Here is a 20,415-nt window from a genome sequence, read left to right as displayed (position 1 = left end):
GTTGACTCCAATGCATTATAAAGCCAAGCATATGTGTTCCTGTCTTACATAAGGATTGTGAATGATAAACATCTCTTTCCAATTTTTGCGCATTTCCAGTATGACTGATCTGATAACATAGTCGGAGTGCAAAAGCAATCCCATCGTGACGTCAATCGATGGAAATTGCCAACGTTATTCGGAGCGGAATACTCAAAATGTCTGACTGAATTTGTGGCATTTTGTGATGTTTAGACGGTATTTTCACATACTTTGCGGATTGTAAATACAATTGGATATGGTTTAATGCAGTGGTTCTCAACCTTTTTTCAGTGATGTACCCCCTGTGAATTTTTGTTTAATTCAAGTACCCCCTAATCAGAGCAAAGCATTTTTGGTCGGAAAAAAGAGATAAAGAAGTAAAATACAGCACTATGTCATCAGTTTCTGATTTATTAAATTGTACAAAATATTGCTCAATTTGTAGTGGTCTTTCTTGAACTATTTGGAAAAAAAGATAGGTTTTTACTTATATTTATAAAGGATTTTTGAATTGTTGCTATTAGAATATTAAAAAAAAAATCTCACGTACCCCTTGGCATACCTTCAAGTACCCCCAGGGGTACGCGTACCCCCATTTGAGAACCACTGGTTTAATGCATACCATGAAACACAAATAAGCATATAAAGTTGACTTGTTTTTCGACTTTATTGGTACTTTAATGTGACATCATACAAAATTAGTATCAACGAGTATTCTAATTTCCACATAATTAATCCTAACCCACAGAAAATGTGTGTTGCAGGGTTTTTATACACCATGGCTACCACAAAAAAAGCATTTATAAACACCTCTCTGACAGTGTCAACCAATAATTATTTCACCCATTGCAGAATTGTTCGTCCGTCTTTCGTTCTGGATCTCATTAGAGTGTGCAGCTGTGCAAACTTGTCATAGGAAAATAGTTGTGTGGTGTCAATTAAAATGGTTACCTGAGGTTGTTGGTTCCATTGTGCACACCATTGCTCAGGGCTACCTGCGGTTGTGTTGTAAGTTGGTGACTGTAGGACACCTCAGTGGGGGATGAGGTTGCCCCTCTAATTGGTGGAGTCGGGCAGGTTTCTGTTCTCCTCTCTACATCAGAACTGGCAAAAAGAAAACTGACGTCAAAAAATGGCTTAATGAATACAATTACTTTGACTTGTTGTACCGGGGCCCCAAGCACAGAGGGGCCCCTGGATTTTTGTGAAGGTTGAAGATTTTTTTGGCATTGTCATTTTTAAGTTATTAAAAAACAGCATCCTCATTTGCTGCAAAAATAATGATCTCCTTAGTTTTGAACTAACTGGGGCCCTGCATGGTTTTGAGAGTGTTTTTGAGATAGTTTCTCGACAACGCTGTAAGCAAAAAATGTAGTTACAAGCAGCATTACCATTAGTTGGTGTAGGAAATGCCACAGTGAACCCAGCAAGAATCGCCCAAAACATCTGGGGCTTCATATATTAAGTTTGCTTAAGTATAAAAACCTGGCTTAAGCCCTTTTTCACGGCAAAGATTAAATATATCAAGACGGACGTTGATGTGGTAATGTGCGCTGCCTCATGCCAACTTCATGATTCACATACGCACATTCCGGCAGGCTGTGGATACTTTGGGGACACACAGAGGTCGTCGTTTGGGCTTTACCAACATTTGATTTCAGCAATGTAAAAAAAGGTTGAGGCAAGAACAAAAAAAAAATGTTTGGACAATACACTTAATTTTTTATATTGATATTTGTGAGGATGTCTATTAAATTATGTAGGCAATCAATTTGCCACCTACTGCTGTCCCAATGTGTTTCTGTGACTCCAGCACACGCTTGGCCAAGAGCGACAGGTGGTTGCAGCACATTAATGCCACCGGAGACCGGGTAGGAATGACCTGCCTGTGTGTCACTACAACGGCTGCTACAGCAAGTCATCTCCTGTGTTATAATAATACATTGAGTAATCAAACAAGAGTTGACAGCGCTGGCATGTTTAAATGTAAAATACCGCATTCAACAAAATAATACATAATTTTCAAATTGAATAATCTGAACACATATGAACATTGTTGTAAATTACACAACTTGTATTTATTTTGGGGGTAATCAGAGTCACCAGCCTCTTCTAAAGTTCTACGTATTATTGTAGCGAGGGGTGCAGCGCTAATTTCAGTTCTTGGAGACACGGCAATGAGTGGCAGACAATCGCTCTATTGTTTTCTCCAAAAATGAGAAAGAAGCACCTCCTACTGACTTGTGATTGGCCGGAACGTGCTGAGCTCAAGCACATGGCTACTTTCTTCTTCTTCTTCTCCTTGTTTTATGGTGGGGGACTCAACATTAAAGGTGCATTACTGCCACTTACTTTTAGTATGAGTTGAGTATTTATAAGAGGGCGGGGTCTGGGCGTGGCCAGCCACGCAGACATATGTGGTCAATTTCAAGTTGATTGCGATGTAAAAAAGAAATGTGCTTGGATTTGTGCATGTGCACACTTCAATGAATCTGAGTTTGTACTTGCATACAATGTTTTCTGGATTTGAAAGTACGTCTATTTTTAGTAGGAAATCTACGGCCCTCGGTTTTACTTGCTAGCATTAGCGTAGAGCTAGAGATCAACATAACTTTGTTTTCAAACAATGGGTAGGAAGTAAGCGAGTATGAAGGACATTGCTGAGAAGAAGTGGATGATATTCATTGAATTAAAGAAATAAATCATCAAAAACATGACCGAGTGCATCGCCAACTTGGCAAAGCAATTCGAGCGAATCACTGCGAGTCTGCACCATACTGAAGCAGAATTAGTCTAACGCCAGCGAAAGATGTTAAAATAATATCTAAGCAGCAGATATGTATCCATGAAAATTTGGAAAATCTGCTGATGGTGTGTTTGACGGAGAAGCAGCTGGAAGGAGATGCTGTAAAAGTCCACTGTCCAAGGTAAATGCTGTAAATTATTGTTACATTAATTCGTAAATCTACTGTAGTTGTTAGTACTTTCTATCGTATTGTTTTGTTTTTTTACAATGTTTCTTTTTCTAAAATATTTTTTTTTCAAAGAGCATGTTACATGGTAAAATTATGCTGTTTTAGGGGTCCAAGCACCAATTGCAATTGGGAGAGGCTGATTTGAGATACAAGTGTTTCGAGTTAAGAGCTCCGTCACAGGACCAACAAAGCTCGTAAATTGAGGTGCTACTGTATTTGTACGTGTATTTTAGGTACAGGCACATTCCATCTCCTGAACCAAAGTATTACTTGAGACCAACTGCATCGATAAATTAAGTTTTTTCCCTTCACTTTTTGCAGGTTAGGTTTGATTTATCCAACTATTATCTCCATAACACAAACAGCCTCCAAGGCAGTTATGAACAGAATAAGTCGAAAAATCAGAATAAAAACAGATACGTTGTATGTGTGCACCTTTTCTCCATGGGGAGGCTATACTCATCCCCGTTCCAGGCAATGGCATGAGGAGGAGACAGAGCATCTCCCCAGCTTACAGAAGTATGTTTCGGCGTCTTCATGGCCCGCAGGCCTTTCTTCTGATTTTGACTTCCTGATAAATTAGTAGAAAAGTCAAAGTTTGCGCCTTTTTACTTGATTTTGTTTCAAACTGGTCCAGATGTGAGAACCGTAGCCCTGAGCCTCACCTGAGGTGCTGTTGCTGCCTCGGTCTGAGCTGTGGTGCGAGCTTCCTGTGCTGTGATCTCTCTGGTTATGGTTGTAGGGGATGGTTTTGTGATGGGCTGAGCCTTCATTTACCTGTGCATGATCTGAAAACAGAGCAGTGTGAAAATTGGCGAGGCCCTTTTTTTCTCTTTTTTTTCCCCCAATCAATTTTACCTTTGTTTAGCTGGTGTTGCTCCATGATGTTGTATTGCATCTGAGCAGCCATCTCTTTTGGGAGTGGAGGTGGGTTTGGGGGCTGATTCCAGCATGGCACGTCCATGGAATCCAATGCATGAGCCTTGTTTTTAATGCTGGCTTGAATAAGTTGGGTGGTAGCGTACGGGATTGGCTCGTAAGCGTCTGATGAATCTCCTCCTGGGCTTGCATAGCACAAGTTGGAATTATTAAAGGTCTTGATCTCATTGAGCTTGTTAGAGAGGTTCACGTCAGTATAAATAGCCGTCTCCGAGCCAAGCTGTCCCCCATGTTTGTTGTCTGGGTGCTTTCCATAGTTAGCAATGCAGTCGGCTGAGGAGAACACACAAAGGAGGCCAAAAAAATAACAGTTACAAGCTGTCTTGCTTTATTAGAGACACAATATCTCAGTGACTGACACACACTAACCTGGTCGGCTGTATGTTGTCATGTTGCTGTCACTGGTGCCGTTGCCATTATTGCAGCAGTTGATGCTGCAGTCTTTGTGATTGACACATGTGTTTGGCCAATTATCTGGCAACCACAGCTGGTTCAGTGGTTCGCCCATGCCGAGAAGGCCAGGTCTGCAATGAGAAGGTGCACCCTTTTGGAAACATGCTCTTCTCATATCACGCAACATTTACAGCAGGTAGACACTGCCTCCTGGTGTTATAACAGTGCAACTGCAAGGTGAGTACCAAAAATACCACTTGCCTTACAGCGTTGCACACAGATTCTCCTCTTTGATATGCAACTGCAAAAAAATAAGAAGGGAAAATACGTTCATTCCTGACGAACTGTCACAAACAGTTGCCAGCGGCAAAGAGCAAATGTGACAGACAGGAAAAGTCAAACGGGTGCACTCACTTTAGTTGGGGGAATAAAGTATGGTTTCATGTGCATGGAGGCAACAACAATAAATATCTGAGTCTTTGACGCCTCCATTTACGTCATCTTCCAACAATATCAGTAACAAAACAAAACAGTAGTTTAATGCATCATAATTTATGTTTTTGAATGCATTTGGAGTGGAAGAACCATAGCCCCCCTGACCTCAACCCAATGAAACATCTTTGGAAAACCTTTTACTGGTCCAACATCAGACCTCTGAACTCCTAAATGTGCTTCTTAAGGAATTCAGGATTAAATGTATTCAAAAGTCGTGTTCTATATCTTTTTATTTATTAAAAAAAAACAAAAAAACATTGTTTTATAATTACCATTAGAAAATTAATAAATACAATTATAATCGTCAAACTGCGATGAGGTAGCAACTTGTCCAGGGTATTCGTTCGTATGTAGAGATAAAGATGATTAATAATACATTCAGATTAGACCAGTACATTAATCATTGTATGGATGATACTGACAATATTTAATCTAATAACAATAGGCGGGAGTAAATAAGTTTCACTCCTTCTCATTAATTTTTGGTTATGTAAAACCTAATCAGTATTGTTTTCATTGTTTATGTTCTCATTGTGAAGTATTTGTTTCTATATCTGTACTTTACTGTATTATCATTTTTATAATTTTTTTCACTATTTCTTCTGTTTTTTTTAACATGACCAACATTAGCTACTACTAGTACACATGTTTAATCATCTGAGTGACAGTTTTTGCTTCATTTAATTTTTCTTTCTGTCAACCATGCACACTTTTGTTCTACTTCCTGTTTTCTGGTTTGTTCTGCAGTGACACCTACTGCTGCTATTCTCCTTACCTGTCCCTTATTGCCAATCAGGAGGGTTTATTATCCAGTGTCACCTGCCGTTCGATGTAGGTGTTATTATTATGTGTATGTCACAGTTTTCTGTCTGTGCCTGAGTTCCTGCAGGACCTGTATTTTCTATTTCTGATACCTAATTAAATGACCTTTTCTGGACTTCCCCTATTGTGTCTGCATCCAGGGGTCATGCCAATATTAGCCAAGCGGTATCATAACAATATTACTTCAGTTTGCATGTATTTACTTATTTTTTCACAATGTTTCTGTCAGTTTTATCTATTACATTATTCTGTATTACTTATGCCTAATACCCTGTTTGTTTTTTTTCATTCTCTTGAATTTATTTTTAGTGTCATGAGAATTCACGACCGTTTGGATTGATATTTTTATATAACATTTTATTTCCTGTCCAGAGCTCTTATTGCTTGTCTGCCCTCATTCTCAGCCACTTTAAATATAGATTAAGCGCCGATTCTCCTCACTGTTTCTTGATTAGTGATTTGATTTCAGCTATAACTAATCACATGCCTTGCATTGCCAAAGTTTTTGCTATTGTACCTAAAGATAAAGGGACTTTTAACTTGCACATTGCCTGCCGTCTCTACATCTTGGGGTCACACCGCCTACCAGCATGTGGCAACATAATAACACTTAAGGCCTGATTTACTAAACATTAGTGTGTATTAAAATATGTGCAAACTTTATAGCACACTCAAAGCTGATCTACTAAAGATGTGCAAAATCAGCAGAATAAGGTGTGCAAATACAAACGTGCAATGTGATTTATCAACACTCACCGTTTTGGAAGCACTGTTTTGTATTTAAAAAGGACGCGCAAACTGACAGAGTTACGTACACAGCTGTGAGAGAGGGGTGCTCGTGCTGCAAAGACACACGATGGACAGAGAACCCTGCATTCTACTTGTACGTTTCAACATATCTACATGGTCAGAAAAAAATATATATTAGACACAATGTCTATTTAGCAACATACTTTTATAATATCATAGCTGCTAGATGACTTAAGGGGCTGATTAAAAGGAATTAAATTGATGCATTTTGGTGACATTACATTTTTTTTTTTAATGCACACTGCTGCGAGAAAGGGATGCTCGCGCTGCTAAGACATACGTAGGACAGAGAATCCTCTGTCCTACGTGTACGTTTTAACACATTTGGATGGTCATTAAAAAAATATTAGACATGTTGCAGGCGTCGCTTTGATTTGATTTAGTCTTGTTGTTTGATAGTACAATTGTCCCCAACTATATAGAGGGCAACACTGTAATGTTTATTTAATATTTGCCATTTAGCAACATCCTTTTATAATTTCATAGCTGCAAGATGACTTGAGGGGCTGATTAAAACAAATTCAATTGATGCATTTTGGTGTTATTTGATATTTTTCGAATTTACATTTGTTTTTTTCCCCAAATAGAATACCTATTGTTAAAATATTTCTAATATGAATAAAACTTCTTTACATGTACATTTTTTTTGCGTCTTGAGCAGAGTGAGTGGCGCCATCAAATAGGTATAGCTTCGTACATTTACTTTGGACTGTGTCTAAAATGCCCCAAAAAAGTAGAAGATGTCACCTGCATGTTTGAAAACATGGCAAAACGTCACAGGTAGGACCTGATCATATGAATGTGTAGTAAATGAGTGTCTTCATGGTGGGTGGTATTTGGATCTTAGTAAATTAGGCCCCTAATGTATTAACAAAGGCAGTACTTACACAATCATATTTTGGATTTGTTTTTCTATCTTCTCATATTCAATGTTGTGTTATTGAGTAGGCTATACAAACAGAACCCTGCGATCACTTTAATATTTTTTCCATTAGGAAGTGGTGTTGCATATATGCACAAAATACAGGAAGTGATCAAACTGTTAGGATTTGCTGAGACTTGGAGAAAGGGTAGCTTTAAATATGTTCTGCTTCTTCTTTGTCAGACATTTTGAATTGTGCAAGTGTAAACATGCGATGTTCTACGATTTAACTTTGTTAAACATGTTTAAAATAAACTCAACCATTACCAACGGGTAATAAAATCCCATAGACAAACTACAACAAAACTGTGGTCTCATATTTTCACTTTCTTTAGGCGCCATGATACTTTTGTTCACATATGTGGAATCTTGATAGATCAGGGCCATAATGTTTGATATAGTCAAGCTCACAAACATTTGCTGACAAGTCGTATTGTACTCACCTGTTGGTGTAAAGGTGAACGATGGCACTGTGAACAGACAGTAAAATAAGTTTGATTTAATATAATTTCTACTAGTAACATTAGATGTTCCGATATGTAAAACTCAAATCTACGGTGTGCTGTGCATCATAGGCGCCGATCTACATTTCTGCCAGTGGGTGCTCGGTGTGTGTGTATTAGTGTTGTCCCAATACCAATATTTTGGTAACATTACAGGTACCAAAAGTATTTCAGTACTTTTCGGTACTTTTCTAAATACCACAAAAAATGTCATTATTGGCTTTATTTTAACAAAAAAATCTTACAGTACATTAAACATATGTTTCGTATTGCAATTTAGTCCTTAAATAAAATAGTGAACATACAAGACAACTTGTCTTTTAGTAGTAAGTAAACAAACAAAGGCTCCTAATTTAGCTGCTGACGTATGCAGTAACATATTGTGTCATTTATCATTCTATTATTTTCTCAAAATTATTAAGGACAAGGTAGAAAGTTAATTATTAATCTACTTGTATATTTACTGTTAATATCTGGTTATTTCTCTTTTAACATGTTCTATCTACACTTCTGTTAAAATGTGATAATCACTTATTCTTCTGTTGTTTGATACTTCACATTAGTTTTGGATGATACCACAAATTTGGGTATCGATCCGATACCAAGTAGTTACAGGATCATACATTGGTCATTTTCAAAGTCCTAATGTGTCCAGGGACATATTTCCTGAGTTTATAAACATAATATGAATTTAAAAAAAACAGAAGAACATTTTGTGATGTTAAAAAATATTGATATAATTTGATTGATTGATTGAAACTTTTATTAGTAGATTGCACAGTACAGAACATATTCTGTACAATTGACCACTAAATGGTAACACCCGAATAAGTTTTTCAACTTGTTTAAGTCGGGGTCTACGTTAATCAATTCATGGTACAAATATATACTATCAGCATAACACAGTCACCACACAAGTTAATCATCGGAGTATGTACATTGAATTATTTACATTATTTACAATTTACAATCCGGGGGGTCATCTGAGAAATTGACATTGAAACAGTGTAGGTCTGACTTGGTAGGATATGTACAGCAAGTAGTGAACATAGTGAGCTCAGAAAGCATACGAACAAGTATATACATTTGATTATTTACATTTGATTATTTACATTTGATTATTTACAATCCGGGGAGGTGGGATGTGGTGGGGGGCGGGGGTTAGGCTAGGGTTGTAGTTGACTGGAGGTGTTCTTTTAGTGCGGTTTTGAAGGAGGATAGAGATGCACTTTCTTTTACATCTGTTGGGGGTGCATTCCATATTGATGTGGCATAGAAGGAGAATGAGTTAAGACCTTTGTTAGATCGGAATCTGGGTTTAACGTGGTTAGTGGAGCTCCCCCTGGTGTTGTGGTTATGGCAGTCATGTACGTTATGGAAGTAGTTTGACATGTACTTCGGTATCAGGGAGGTCTAGCGGATTTTATAGACTAGGCTCAGTGTAAGTTGTTTTACTCTGTCCTCCACCCTAAGCCAGCCCACTTTGGAGAAGTGGGTAGGAGTGAGGTGTGATCTGGGGTGGAGGTCTAGAAGTAACCTGACTAGCTTGTTCTGGGATGTTTGGAGTCTAGATTTGAGGGTTTTGAAGGTGCTGGGGTACCAGGTGGTGCATGTGTAATCGAAAAAGGGTTGAATGAGAGTTCCCGCTAGAATCTTCATGGTGCTTTTGTTGACCAGAGAGGAGATTCTGTAGAGAAATCTCGTTCGTTGGTTGACCTTTTTGATTACCTTGGTTGCCATTTTATCACAGGAAAGATTAGCCTCCAGAATGGAACCTAGGTAGGTGACCTCATCTTTCCTGGTGATAATAATGTCACCCACTTTTATAGTTAAGTCACTGACTTTCTTAAGGTTGATTTGGGACCCAAATAGGATGGATTCCGTTTTACCCAAGTGTATGGATAGCTTATTGTCAGCGAGCCAGGTGCAAATTCTACAGAGTTCGGCACTGAGGATTTTTTCCACCTGTGACTTGTCCTTGCCGGATACCAGCAGGGCCGAGTCATCCGCAATCAGGAACAATTCACAGTCGTATGCCGATGACATGTCGTTTACGTATATTAGGAACAGTGAAGGCCCTAATATACTGCCTTGGGGGACTCCACAGCTTACTGAGGGGGGAGACACGGTGCTGTTCACCTCTACCACCTGTTCCCTCCCCTCCAAGTAAGATTGCATCCAGCTCGATGAGGTTTTATCAAATTCGATTGCTCTGAGCTTATCCAACAGGTGGTTAACGGTGTCAAAGGCCTTCTGAAGGTCCAGCATGACCATGCCGCAGTATTTGCCCGCGTCCACCTCATAGTAGTATCGACTAGATACGCTATTGTATGTGGTATCATTACAGTGGATGTTAGGTGTAGATCCACCAATGGCATTTGTTTTTATAGTAGCGTCCCGGAAGAGTTGGTGCTGCAGGGAATTCTGGGCATTTTTTCTGTAGTGTTTATGATGTGTTGCGGTGAAAATATTCTCCCGAAATGTGTTTGTTACTGTTGTTTAGTGTGGTTTCACTATATGGCACATATTTATGACAGTGTTGGCATTGTTCATACTGCCACCCTTAGTGTGACATGTATGGCTGTTGAGTAAGTTTGCCCTTCATTAGCTCATGTGCAGTGTGTTCAAAGTCAAAATGAGGATACGGGTGTTTCATTATCTGGCACAATTAACTCTTGGTTAGTCATTGTTGAGTAAATACTGTATGAGTTGTGGCTAATATATTATGTAAAATGGGTCAAGGTCGCCACAAAATTACCAACAACAAGATAGATTATTCAGAAATTGTTTTAAAGAATGAAAGTTGCCATCAATCTCACGTGACTGCTCGCCATTGTTCGTGGGTGCCCGGGCCCCGAAGAGCCTGTGCTGTGTATGTACTCCTACTGATAAACATATAATCAGTCAAATGTATACCAAGGTCTAAAGAAAAGACTATCACTCATCGGTATCTCTCTGTGACACATTAAAAGGTTAATCTGAGACTTGAGGGACAAAGAGAATTTAAGCGGGATATTGCAGCAAAGGTAATGGCAGCTTGACGGGCCTGAGAGTCCAAACACAGCAATGAGGAAATGATATATCAAAGCATGGAAAGGTCACCCTTCTAAATGTCTGTGTTGGGTTACTAATCAAATCTGAATGCTTTACACTGAAGACAGTTTAATTAAATATATAAAATTCCCGGTCATATCGACATGTTTAATACTACTGAAAGAAGCAGTAGATGGTAACATTGCAAAAAGTGTAATAATATAGGCTAGTACCTTTCCTAATGCCGGTGTATGTACTGCTGAGGCCGCTTCTCTTCTTACGGTGACGGTACAGCAACACACTGAAGACCATAAGGACCAGCCAGCAGGTGGCGCCAATGCCTGCAATAAATGCTGGTTGCCTCACCACATCAGAAATGTGTGACAATGTGTCCTTTTCTCCACTCAGATCCATCATTTGGCCGGCAGAGTCTAGAGGAAAAAGGTTATAAATGACCAAAAATATTAACACATATATTAATATAGTGTAGTTCAACATATAAGATTACTTAGGTAATTTATACTTCAATTTTAAATTTGTCATATGACAGTATGCAAAATATACTTCCAATTTAACACTCTTTTCTGTGGATGAGCTTGGTGTAGAATTACTTTCTGGACCATATGCTGTGGTGGATTTTGCTCATTCCAGACTGTTTTAATTATACACATTGTACATACATGGTTCATATACTTTATTCGTGTTCCTATATTTTTTCACTGAATTAATTTAAATTGAAAAAATAATAGTGACTATAATGAATAAAGCAAAACATGTTCTCCACCAGTGGTTCTTAACTTGGGTTCGATCGAACCCTAGGGGTTCGGCGGTGGTCAAGACACACCCGACTCATCGTGTAAATAAAAACTTCTCCCTATCGGCGTATTAAGGATACGGCAACAGCAGAAGTCAGACTGATTTGCAGGTGTGTAATTTGTTGTGAGTTTATGCACTGTGTTGGTTTTGTTGTTTGAACAAGGTGATGTTCATGCACGGTTCATTTTGTGCACCAGTAAAAAAACATGGTAACACTTTAATATGGGAACATATTCACCATTAATTAGTTGCTTATTAACATGCAAATTAGTAACATATTGGCTCTTAACTAGTCATTATTAATTACTTATTAATACCTTATTCGGCATGGCCTCATTATAACCCTAACCCTCTAACCCTGACCCTAACCAAATAACTCTAAATTAAGTCTTTGTTACTTAGAATATGTTCCCCATACTAAAGTGTTACCAAAAACATATAACTTTGTCTTGAATTTGAAAAAAAACATTTTTTATTTTTCACTAAAGAAGGGTTCGGTGAATGTGCATATGTAACTGGTGGGGTTCGGTACCTCCAACAAGGTTAAGAACCACTGTTCTAGACCAAAAATCACTTCATATTCTTTACTGCTTGCTAGTGTTACCATATCTGAGTTATTGTGTAGAAATATGGGGAAATAACTACAAATGTGCGCTTCATTCACTAAATGTGTTACAAAAAAGATTAATTAGAATAATGCATAATGTTGGATATAGAGAACATACAAACCCTTTATTTATTAAATCACAAATATTAAAATTCAACGATTTGGTGCATTTGCAAACAGCTAAAATGATGTACGAAGCAAACTATAACCTGCTACCCAAGAATGTACAACAATTCTTCTCAACAAAAGAGGAGAAATACAACCTTAGAGGAAAATATAATTTAAAACATTTGTATGCTCGTACAACACTTAAAACCCTTAGAATATCCGTATGTGGAATTAAATTATGGAATGGATTAACCAAAGAAATCAAACAAAGCACCAAACTACAAGTGTTCACAAAGTACACAGAACAAGAATTATAATGCAGATGAACCTTTATTTTATTTTTTTATTTTTATTGAGACAAAGATTATTTATGTATTTAATATTTGTTTGCTTACTATGGTATATTATTTATTTTTTATGTATTCGTCTGTTACAGAGAACAAGGAAATTGGATAAAATGTCTATGGTATGATTAGGAGTAGGATTAAATAAGCTCTGCTTCTTCCTACTCCTTTTTGGACGTGCTGTAGTGAAACAAATGGAATTGTGTGAGGCATTACATTGTATCGTATGCATGTTCGAAATAAACTGAAACTGAACTGAACTGAACTATTGCTTATGTAACTAAAGCAGAACTGCCAACCTTAAATATATTATATGAATATTCTCCCTCACTTTTTTTTTTTTTTTTTTTTTTAAAGGTGGCATTGGTTATATTTGTATTGTCATCTAAATGTGTCTTATTCCGTTATGCTTTTTGCTTTATTCATCCAAATTGTGCGTGTTTTTTTGTTGTTGTTTTTTTTCATTTCCTTTCTAGCCACGTGCCAACAACAACAAAAAAATAGAAATCAATCAAGGGGTGGCAGTTTGGATACCCTTGCTTTTTAGGGTTGAGCATGGCGTGACGTTGACTATTTAGCTTGTTAGGGTCCTTCCTTTGGAGTGTACAATTATAATGAAAGAGAGAAGCAGAGTGTAATTGCAGCTGGAACTAGTCGATGCAATACAACACTAAATTCTATTGCAAATGTTGAGCCAAAGTCAGAAGGCTTTTGCGGAAGTAGTCTAAAGGAGTCGTATACACACAGGGACTGTTTAAATAAGCTGACCAATCCCAGACATTACGCTCAGTGAAGGTAGATTTTTTTTGCAAGTGTATTTTACGTTTTGCAGGGAGAGAAGCTAGATGGTGTAGCCAGTGTGTGGAACAGAAAACAGCTAAATGCGATACAACATGTAACTGGAGAACGGCGAAGCGGAGTCAGAATGCATTCTAGATACAACAATTGAGTAAACCCAAGTCTCCTTATTTTTTTGCAAGCTGCTCTGACTCCCGTAAAAAAATTAAAAAAATTGCTGATGTAGAAGAGGCCTGACCTCAAACTCATCCAAACAAAACAAGCATGTGAGATAATGCTCATCCAACAGCAGTGACCTCCAATCTTAGAACCACTCCAACATATTTTAAGTCTTCCAAGTGGGGAGCAACTCCATTTCCATTTTAGCTTCTTGAAAGTGAGATATCCTCATTAGTTTCCAATAATTATGTAAAATCCCAGTACTGTTTAGAGCTCTTACCTAACTGAAAGAACGTGACCCCACTCTTGACCCCAGGCCCGGCGCCATTGCTAGCGGCGACCTCCACACTGTAGCGAATCCCTGGTGCCAGACCGGGAAGGAGCAAAGAGAAGGTGGAGCCGTCGACCGACTGGTTCACGTGATAGCGACTCTCATTACCCAGGCACCAGATCTGTCAAGAAGAGAGGGCGAGGAGGAGACAAGATGACAGTGATTGCCTTGGGGACATATCCGACAGCACAAAGTGGCATCAGTGGCACCTCAAAGACACAGTTTAGACTTTAAATGAAATACACATGAGTATAAGCGTCGTTTGAGGGGTGGCAGAATGCCGGTGGAATGGGCTCTTTTTCCAACCTTGTACTCCTGAATGACTCCAGCCTCCTCCGGGATTGGTGGTGCTTTCCATGATATGAGGATTGCCGTGCCATTGGTATCCTTCTTTGTTACCGTAACATCCTGTGGTGCTCTTTGTGGGGCTATATTTGAAGGACAGACATGGATACTTAGAGCCTGATCTACTAAAATCCAAATAGCAAGTGCTAAACAGCGTGTACAAACTACAGAATTGTGCGTGCTATCAGTAGGCGACCTATTAAGATTGTGTGTACAATTGATAACAAGTGCAAAAGTGGTGCAGATTGCGCTATTCAAATTAGATTTTGGCTGTGTCCATGGAAACACTAATTTCCCTCCGCATTGATGACATCATATGCTCTAACAGTCCAACCTGCGCTGTTTTGTTATGTTGTGGAATATGCAGCACACACATAATACGAAACACCTTCACTGTGCGATTCAGAAGTGCGATTTAGACAACAGAAACTATTTTTAGCATGCTAGAGGTACGCTTTTGGAGGCGCCTGTGTAGTGACGGTGTGTCTGGAATGATTTAGATCAGGGGTGTCAAACATACAGGTGTTATTCTGCCCGCGAGATGAGTTGGCTAAGTGTAAAAATGAACTGTAATTTTTGAATGAAAGAAACTGTTCTAAATGTGTCCACTAGACGTCGCAATAGCAATTCTCTGTATCTCCTGCCGTGAGAGCGTGGGTGACTTCAGAGGGGGCGGAGCTATGTGCTGTGTGTCAACCCTTTCGTGTTTGGACACTGCGTACTTTGCTGATTATTAGTAATAATATACAAAATGTGGATTGTTACGTTCATGTCTTGATTGTGAACGATGTTGTTGGTAATGTAACCTGTGACATTTATACCAAAATAAATGCTTTTGATAATCTTTACATTTCATGTTATACTGATGACTGGGGACACATTTTGTTGGCGCACAATCATGCTGAAATAATACAGTATGTATCCCCTTCAAACTTTATGTGTGATTAATGAAATGAGTCCAAATTCATGAGTTTTGTTGAAGATGATGCTACATATGTAGAATATGCAAAAAATCAGTTGAGAAAAATTTGTAAATTACATTATTAACATCCTGTCAATTGATATTGATATTATTATGTATTTAATCTTAGATTAAAAATTAACAATGGGAGCATTTTAAAACACTGCTAGACCTAATTCCACCAATTATTATGATGAGCATTCTCACATCATTTATTCAGAAAGTAAAAATAACGACTGTTGACGATAGAATAATATTAACCGCTACATGTAAGTGTACTTATTCTATTTTTAAACCAATGAAAACAATCTGAAATTGTCTTTATTTTTAAGCGACCATGCCATGATTTTATCAGTCCGGCCCACTTTGGAAAACACTCGAGCTAAAATGAGTTTGACACCGCTGATCTAGATGCATGGAATGCATGTTGCAAGAAATTATTTCATATAGAAAATGCATTAATAATATATCTCCTTATACGTAAAAAGGCAAGCACACGCCACAACAAAGCAATTGAATTGATCTTAATCAGCTCCTTAAGTCGTCCAGCTGCTATAAAATTTTAGCATTATATTTTATTCATGACAGTCCAAATATATTGACATACACACGCACACATCGTCTTTCTTTGGAGCGCAATCGCCTCCTCTATCACATCTATTTGTGTTTCCGTCTGCACATACTTTCTAGACGTGCAACTTAGCGGCTGCAGAACAGTTTCAGCCTTGATAAATCCAATTGCGAGTGCTAAATGATTGTATTTGCAGGTCCTCCTCCCGATATTGTGGGCATTCTAATAATCAGCATATAATTTTGCATCAACATGCTTATTGGATTGTGCTTTTAAGAGACTCAATCCCCTGTGCAAAAACTTAGCAGATAATGCACATCTTTAGTAGATCAGGGGCCGTATTTATCAAGCGTCTTAGAGTGGCATTTTACACTTAAGTCCTGAGAATTTGCGAAATTTAGTCCTACTCTCAAACTTAAGAATAAAAGCTATTTATCAACTTTCTTAAGTCTAAGAATCACTCCTACTCTCCATGATATTTAAAAGACCTTCAGAGGTGTCCTAAGTGGTTAGGAGTTGCCAGCGGGGGATGGCACTGAGGCGAGAGAGAAGGGAGCGGAAGGATGTCTTGGCTTTGTTTGATGACGAGCAGCTGATCAAACTCTATCGTTTAGCCAGAGCGGGTACTATTTTTGTCACAGATTTAATAATAAGGGGCGTCATCTCATCAGCAACATCACGCAGCAGAGCTTTCACAGCAGAACTAAAGGTCATCACAATGCTTCCATATCTCGCCACTGGGAAAATGAATTGGAAAGAAAAGAAAACATATATTTCTATGGACACAGAAAATGACGTCACCTAAAATTCCTATTACGGCACATAGTAATGTCGTAATTCAGCTCTGAGTGTGACACTTAAGATTCAGTCCTACACTTCGCTGAAAGTGTGAGTAAGATGCTTGATAACTAACTTTTAAGTGCAGCTTTCAGCGAATAATTTCTTTACTCATAAGTCAACTCTTAGCAGACTTCTTAGGAGTAATTCTAAGACGCTTGATAAATACGGCCCCAGGACTTTAGCATTCAAGTGTTGTATCAAAAATAGCCATTTCACAAGAGTCCAAATCCAGACAGCAACTGTTCCTACAATGGATGCATGTTTGACCCAACCAGCACAACACAAACGAATGAGGATGCCGTTGCTAGCATTGCCTGTTGCTGTATCTTGCTCTCCTTTCTCTGTCTGTACGTCCCCACGTTCTCCAAAAAGGTTCTACAACTAGATCCTTGCTACTTATGCACCAGGAGTCTATTAGTCATTTGGGGGCCCAAAGCAAACCTAATCATTGGGGCCTTCCACAAAACAAAAACAACATGGTAATTGACCATTGACGAGACGCGCAATGTGTATCACTGATCGCTTTTACTGTAATTGACAGGTAGCTAGGAACATTAAAGGCCTACTGAAACCCACTACTACCGACCACGCAGTCTGATAGTTTATATATCAATGATGAAATCTTAACATTGCAACACATGCCAATACGGCCGGGTTAGTTTACTAAAGTGCAATTTTAAATTTCGCGCGACATATCCTGCTGAAAACGTCTCGGTATGATGACGTCAGCGCGTGACGTCGCGGATTGTAGAGGACATTTTGAGACAGCATGGTGGCCAGCTATTAAGTCGTCTGTTTTCATCGCAAAATTCCACAGTATTCTGGACATCTGTGTTGGTGAATCTTTTGCAATTTGTTCAATGAACAATGGAGACAGCAAAGAAGAAAGCTGTAGGAGGGAAGCGGTGTATTGCGGCCGACTGCAGCAACACAAACACGGCCGGTGTTTCATTGTTTACATTCCCGAAAGATGACAGTCAATCTTTACCATTGGCCTGTAGAGAACTGGGACAACAAAGACTCTTACCAGGAGGACTTTGAGTTGGATACGCAGACACGGTACCGTGAGTACGCTTCCAAACATTTGATCCCTTGCCCGTACGTGCGTGCCGCTATGTGCATGTCACGTACGTAACTTTGGGGACTTTGGGGAAATATATGTGCTTTATGAACTTTGGCGAGGTGAACGGTACTTTGGGCTGTGGAATTGAGTGTGTTGTGCAGGTGTTTGAGTTGTATTGGCGGGTTATATGGACGGGAGGGGGGGGAGGTGTTTGTTATGCAGGATTAATTTGTGGCATATTAAATATAAGCCTGGTTGTGTTGTGGCTAATAGAGTATATATATGTCTTGTGTTTATTTACTGTTTTAGTCATTCCCAGCTGAATATCAGGTCCCACCTGCCTCTCACAGCATCTTCCCTATCTGAATCGCTCCCACTGCCCTCTAGTCCTTCACTCTCACTTTCCTCATCCACAAATCTTTCATCCTCGCTCAAATTAATGGGGAAATTGTCGCTTTCTAGGTCCGAATCGCTCTCGCTGCTGGTGGCCATGATTGTAAACAATGTGCGGATGTGAGGAGCTCCACAACCTGTGACGTCACGCGTCTGCTACTTCCGGTACAGGCAATGCTTTTTCATCAGCGACCAAAAGTTGCGAACTTTATGGTCGATGTTCTCTACTAAATCCTTTCAGCAAAAATATGGCAATATCGCGAAATGATCAAGTATGACACATAGAATGGACCTGCTATCCCCGTTTAAATAAGAAAATCGCATTTCAGTAGGCCTTTAATCAACATCTACTAAAAGTTAAGTCATTTTTCAGAGATCATTATTTTGTGCAATTGAACCGGTTTTGATGCATAACACTTTTCTTGTGAATGCTATGGACTGGACTCTCACAATATTATGTCAGACCCACTCGACATCCATTGCATTCGGTCTCCCCTAGAGGGGGGGTTACCCACATATGCGGTCCTCTCCAAGGTTTCTCATAGTCATTCACATCGATGTCCCACTGGGGTGAGTTTTTCCTTGCCCTTATGTGGGCTTTGTACCGAGGATGTCGTTGTGGCTTGTGCAGCCCTTTGAGACACTTGTGATTTAGGGCTATATAAATAAACATTGATTGATTGATTGAATGCCGGAAGTGTGTGACTGGTAGGAAAAAGAGAGCTCAGTTGACTTAAAAAAAGTGACTCTCGAGTTCCTACCTGCCAAGCTGGCACTACATCTTATCAGACCCTCGGTTACAATAGTTTACCATTTCGAGGGCTTTAATACTCTATTTTTGATGAAACGCATCACTCTCCACTTGCATCCTGCACTGACACTAGCTCTTGCTGTGGTGATCACATAAATTTGGTGTCACTGAGAAAAAGTGTAGTCTTAATCAAAATCGTTTGCTCTTTTGAACCATGTGATGTTTGTGATGTTGTTTACAAGGCAATTATCATTACACCATCACATATTGCTAATGAATATCTCAGTGGTAATTAATATGGTGCATTGTTATCTTTGCTTTGGTAGAATTTTATGGGTCAAAGAATGCCGGGGCACCTAAAAAAATGGCTCATGGCACATAACTAACTAATTAATTAATTATTACAAAATGATGGTGTGAATTAGTTCTACAGTGGATATTATAACACTGTCATCAATACGGTGTTCGCGTCCATATGAGCAAAAGTACAAGTTAGAAATTCACCTTCTTCCAACGTTCTGATCACCTTGACTTCGCTGTCAGCCCCCTGGAATTCGTCAAAAAAGGGACGCACTTTGAACTCGTAGATGGCGCCCCTCCTGAGCTGACTGATCACCACGCCGTCCTTCTGTGGGGCACGGACCTCCAGGATACTCCACTGCCCCTCAGGCTGACCGTGTTCAGCAGAGGGCCTGTAGAGCAGCTTGTAGCCCTGGATGTATGGTGACTGCTGCTCGACCTGACGCAGGAAAATGCAGAGTTCAATCCCATTGTAAACAGACATTACAAGAATAAGACTAATTGTACATAAATGCAGCTCTTTATGACGCTTTCCTAATGGGTCTCCTTTTTGTGCAGGTTATAGCCTGATCTCAATTAATTTGTAATTAATTAATGTATATTTTTTGGATCATTTTATTTGCCTTGCAATATTATGCATCTGTAAAGCACTTTGAATAGCCTTGCTTACAAAGTGTGTTCTGTGAATAAACTTGCCTTGGTGGATTTCATTCTACTAATGTAGCTGAGATAGGCTCCAGCATGCACCCCCGCGACCCCGAAGGGAATAAGCGGTAGAAAATGGATGGATGGATATCTGCCAATAAAAGTTTGCGACTCTGAATTCACCTTTTGGCATTTTGCTGAGAAGGATATGGGACACAAATCAAACAGTCTGCGATATATATGGCTATCTGATTAAAAACACAGAAGGCTGCGATTATTTGTTTGGGTGGCCTTTAAAGAGTGGAAGGCACCATGAGGATTTTTCAGGATGTCTAACGAAAAGAAAATTCCTGAAATGTATGCCCTTTACTAAAATAGAGAATTAAGTAATAATTCCAATTCTTGCAAGAAAAAGGCTACTGTATTAGAGATAATACAACAACAAAAGTATAAGATGACATTTTATCCTG

The 20,415-nt window shown here is 39.0% G+C and overlaps 1 protein-coding gene across 2 annotated transcripts in view; it reads right to left on the bottom strand.

The window, feature by feature from the left end:
- LOC133607452 (roundabout homolog 1-like) overlaps positions 1–20,415 on the bottom strand; it is a 281,312-nt gene that overhangs the window by 8,191 nt on the left and 252,706 nt on the right. For both annotated transcript variants that reach the window (XM_061962074.1, XM_072913819.1), the window contains 11 exons: positions 19,505–19,739; positions 14,383–14,504; positions 14,026–14,197; positions 11,147–11,344; positions 7,821–7,847; positions 4,590–4,629; positions 4,305–4,459; positions 3,855–4,208; positions 3,662–3,784; positions 3,432–3,567; positions 973–1,125 (listed from right to left, as the gene is read on the bottom strand). In XM_061962074.1, the coding sequence (XP_061818058.1) occupies positions 973–1,125; positions 3,432–3,567; positions 3,662–3,784; positions 3,855–4,208; positions 4,305–4,459; positions 4,590–4,629; positions 7,821–7,847; positions 11,147–11,344; positions 14,026–14,197; positions 14,383–14,504; positions 19,505–19,739 (1,715 nt within the window). The remainder of the gene's footprint in view (positions 1–972; positions 1,126–3,431; positions 3,568–3,661; positions 3,785–3,854; positions 4,209–4,304; positions 4,460–4,589; positions 4,630–7,820; positions 7,848–11,146; positions 11,345–14,025; positions 14,198–14,382; positions 14,505–19,504; positions 19,740–20,415) is intronic.

The sequence above is a fragment of the Nerophis lumbriciformis genome, linkage group LG09 (genome assembly GCF_033978685.3).
Source record: "Nerophis lumbriciformis linkage group LG09, RoL_Nlum_v2.1, whole genome shotgun sequence".
NCBI lineage: Eukaryota > Metazoa > Chordata > Actinopteri > Syngnathiformes > Syngnathidae > Nerophis > Nerophis lumbriciformis.
The sequence above is the reverse complement of the archived record's forward strand: the minus strand, read 5'-3'. Positions and strand labels throughout refer to the sequence as shown.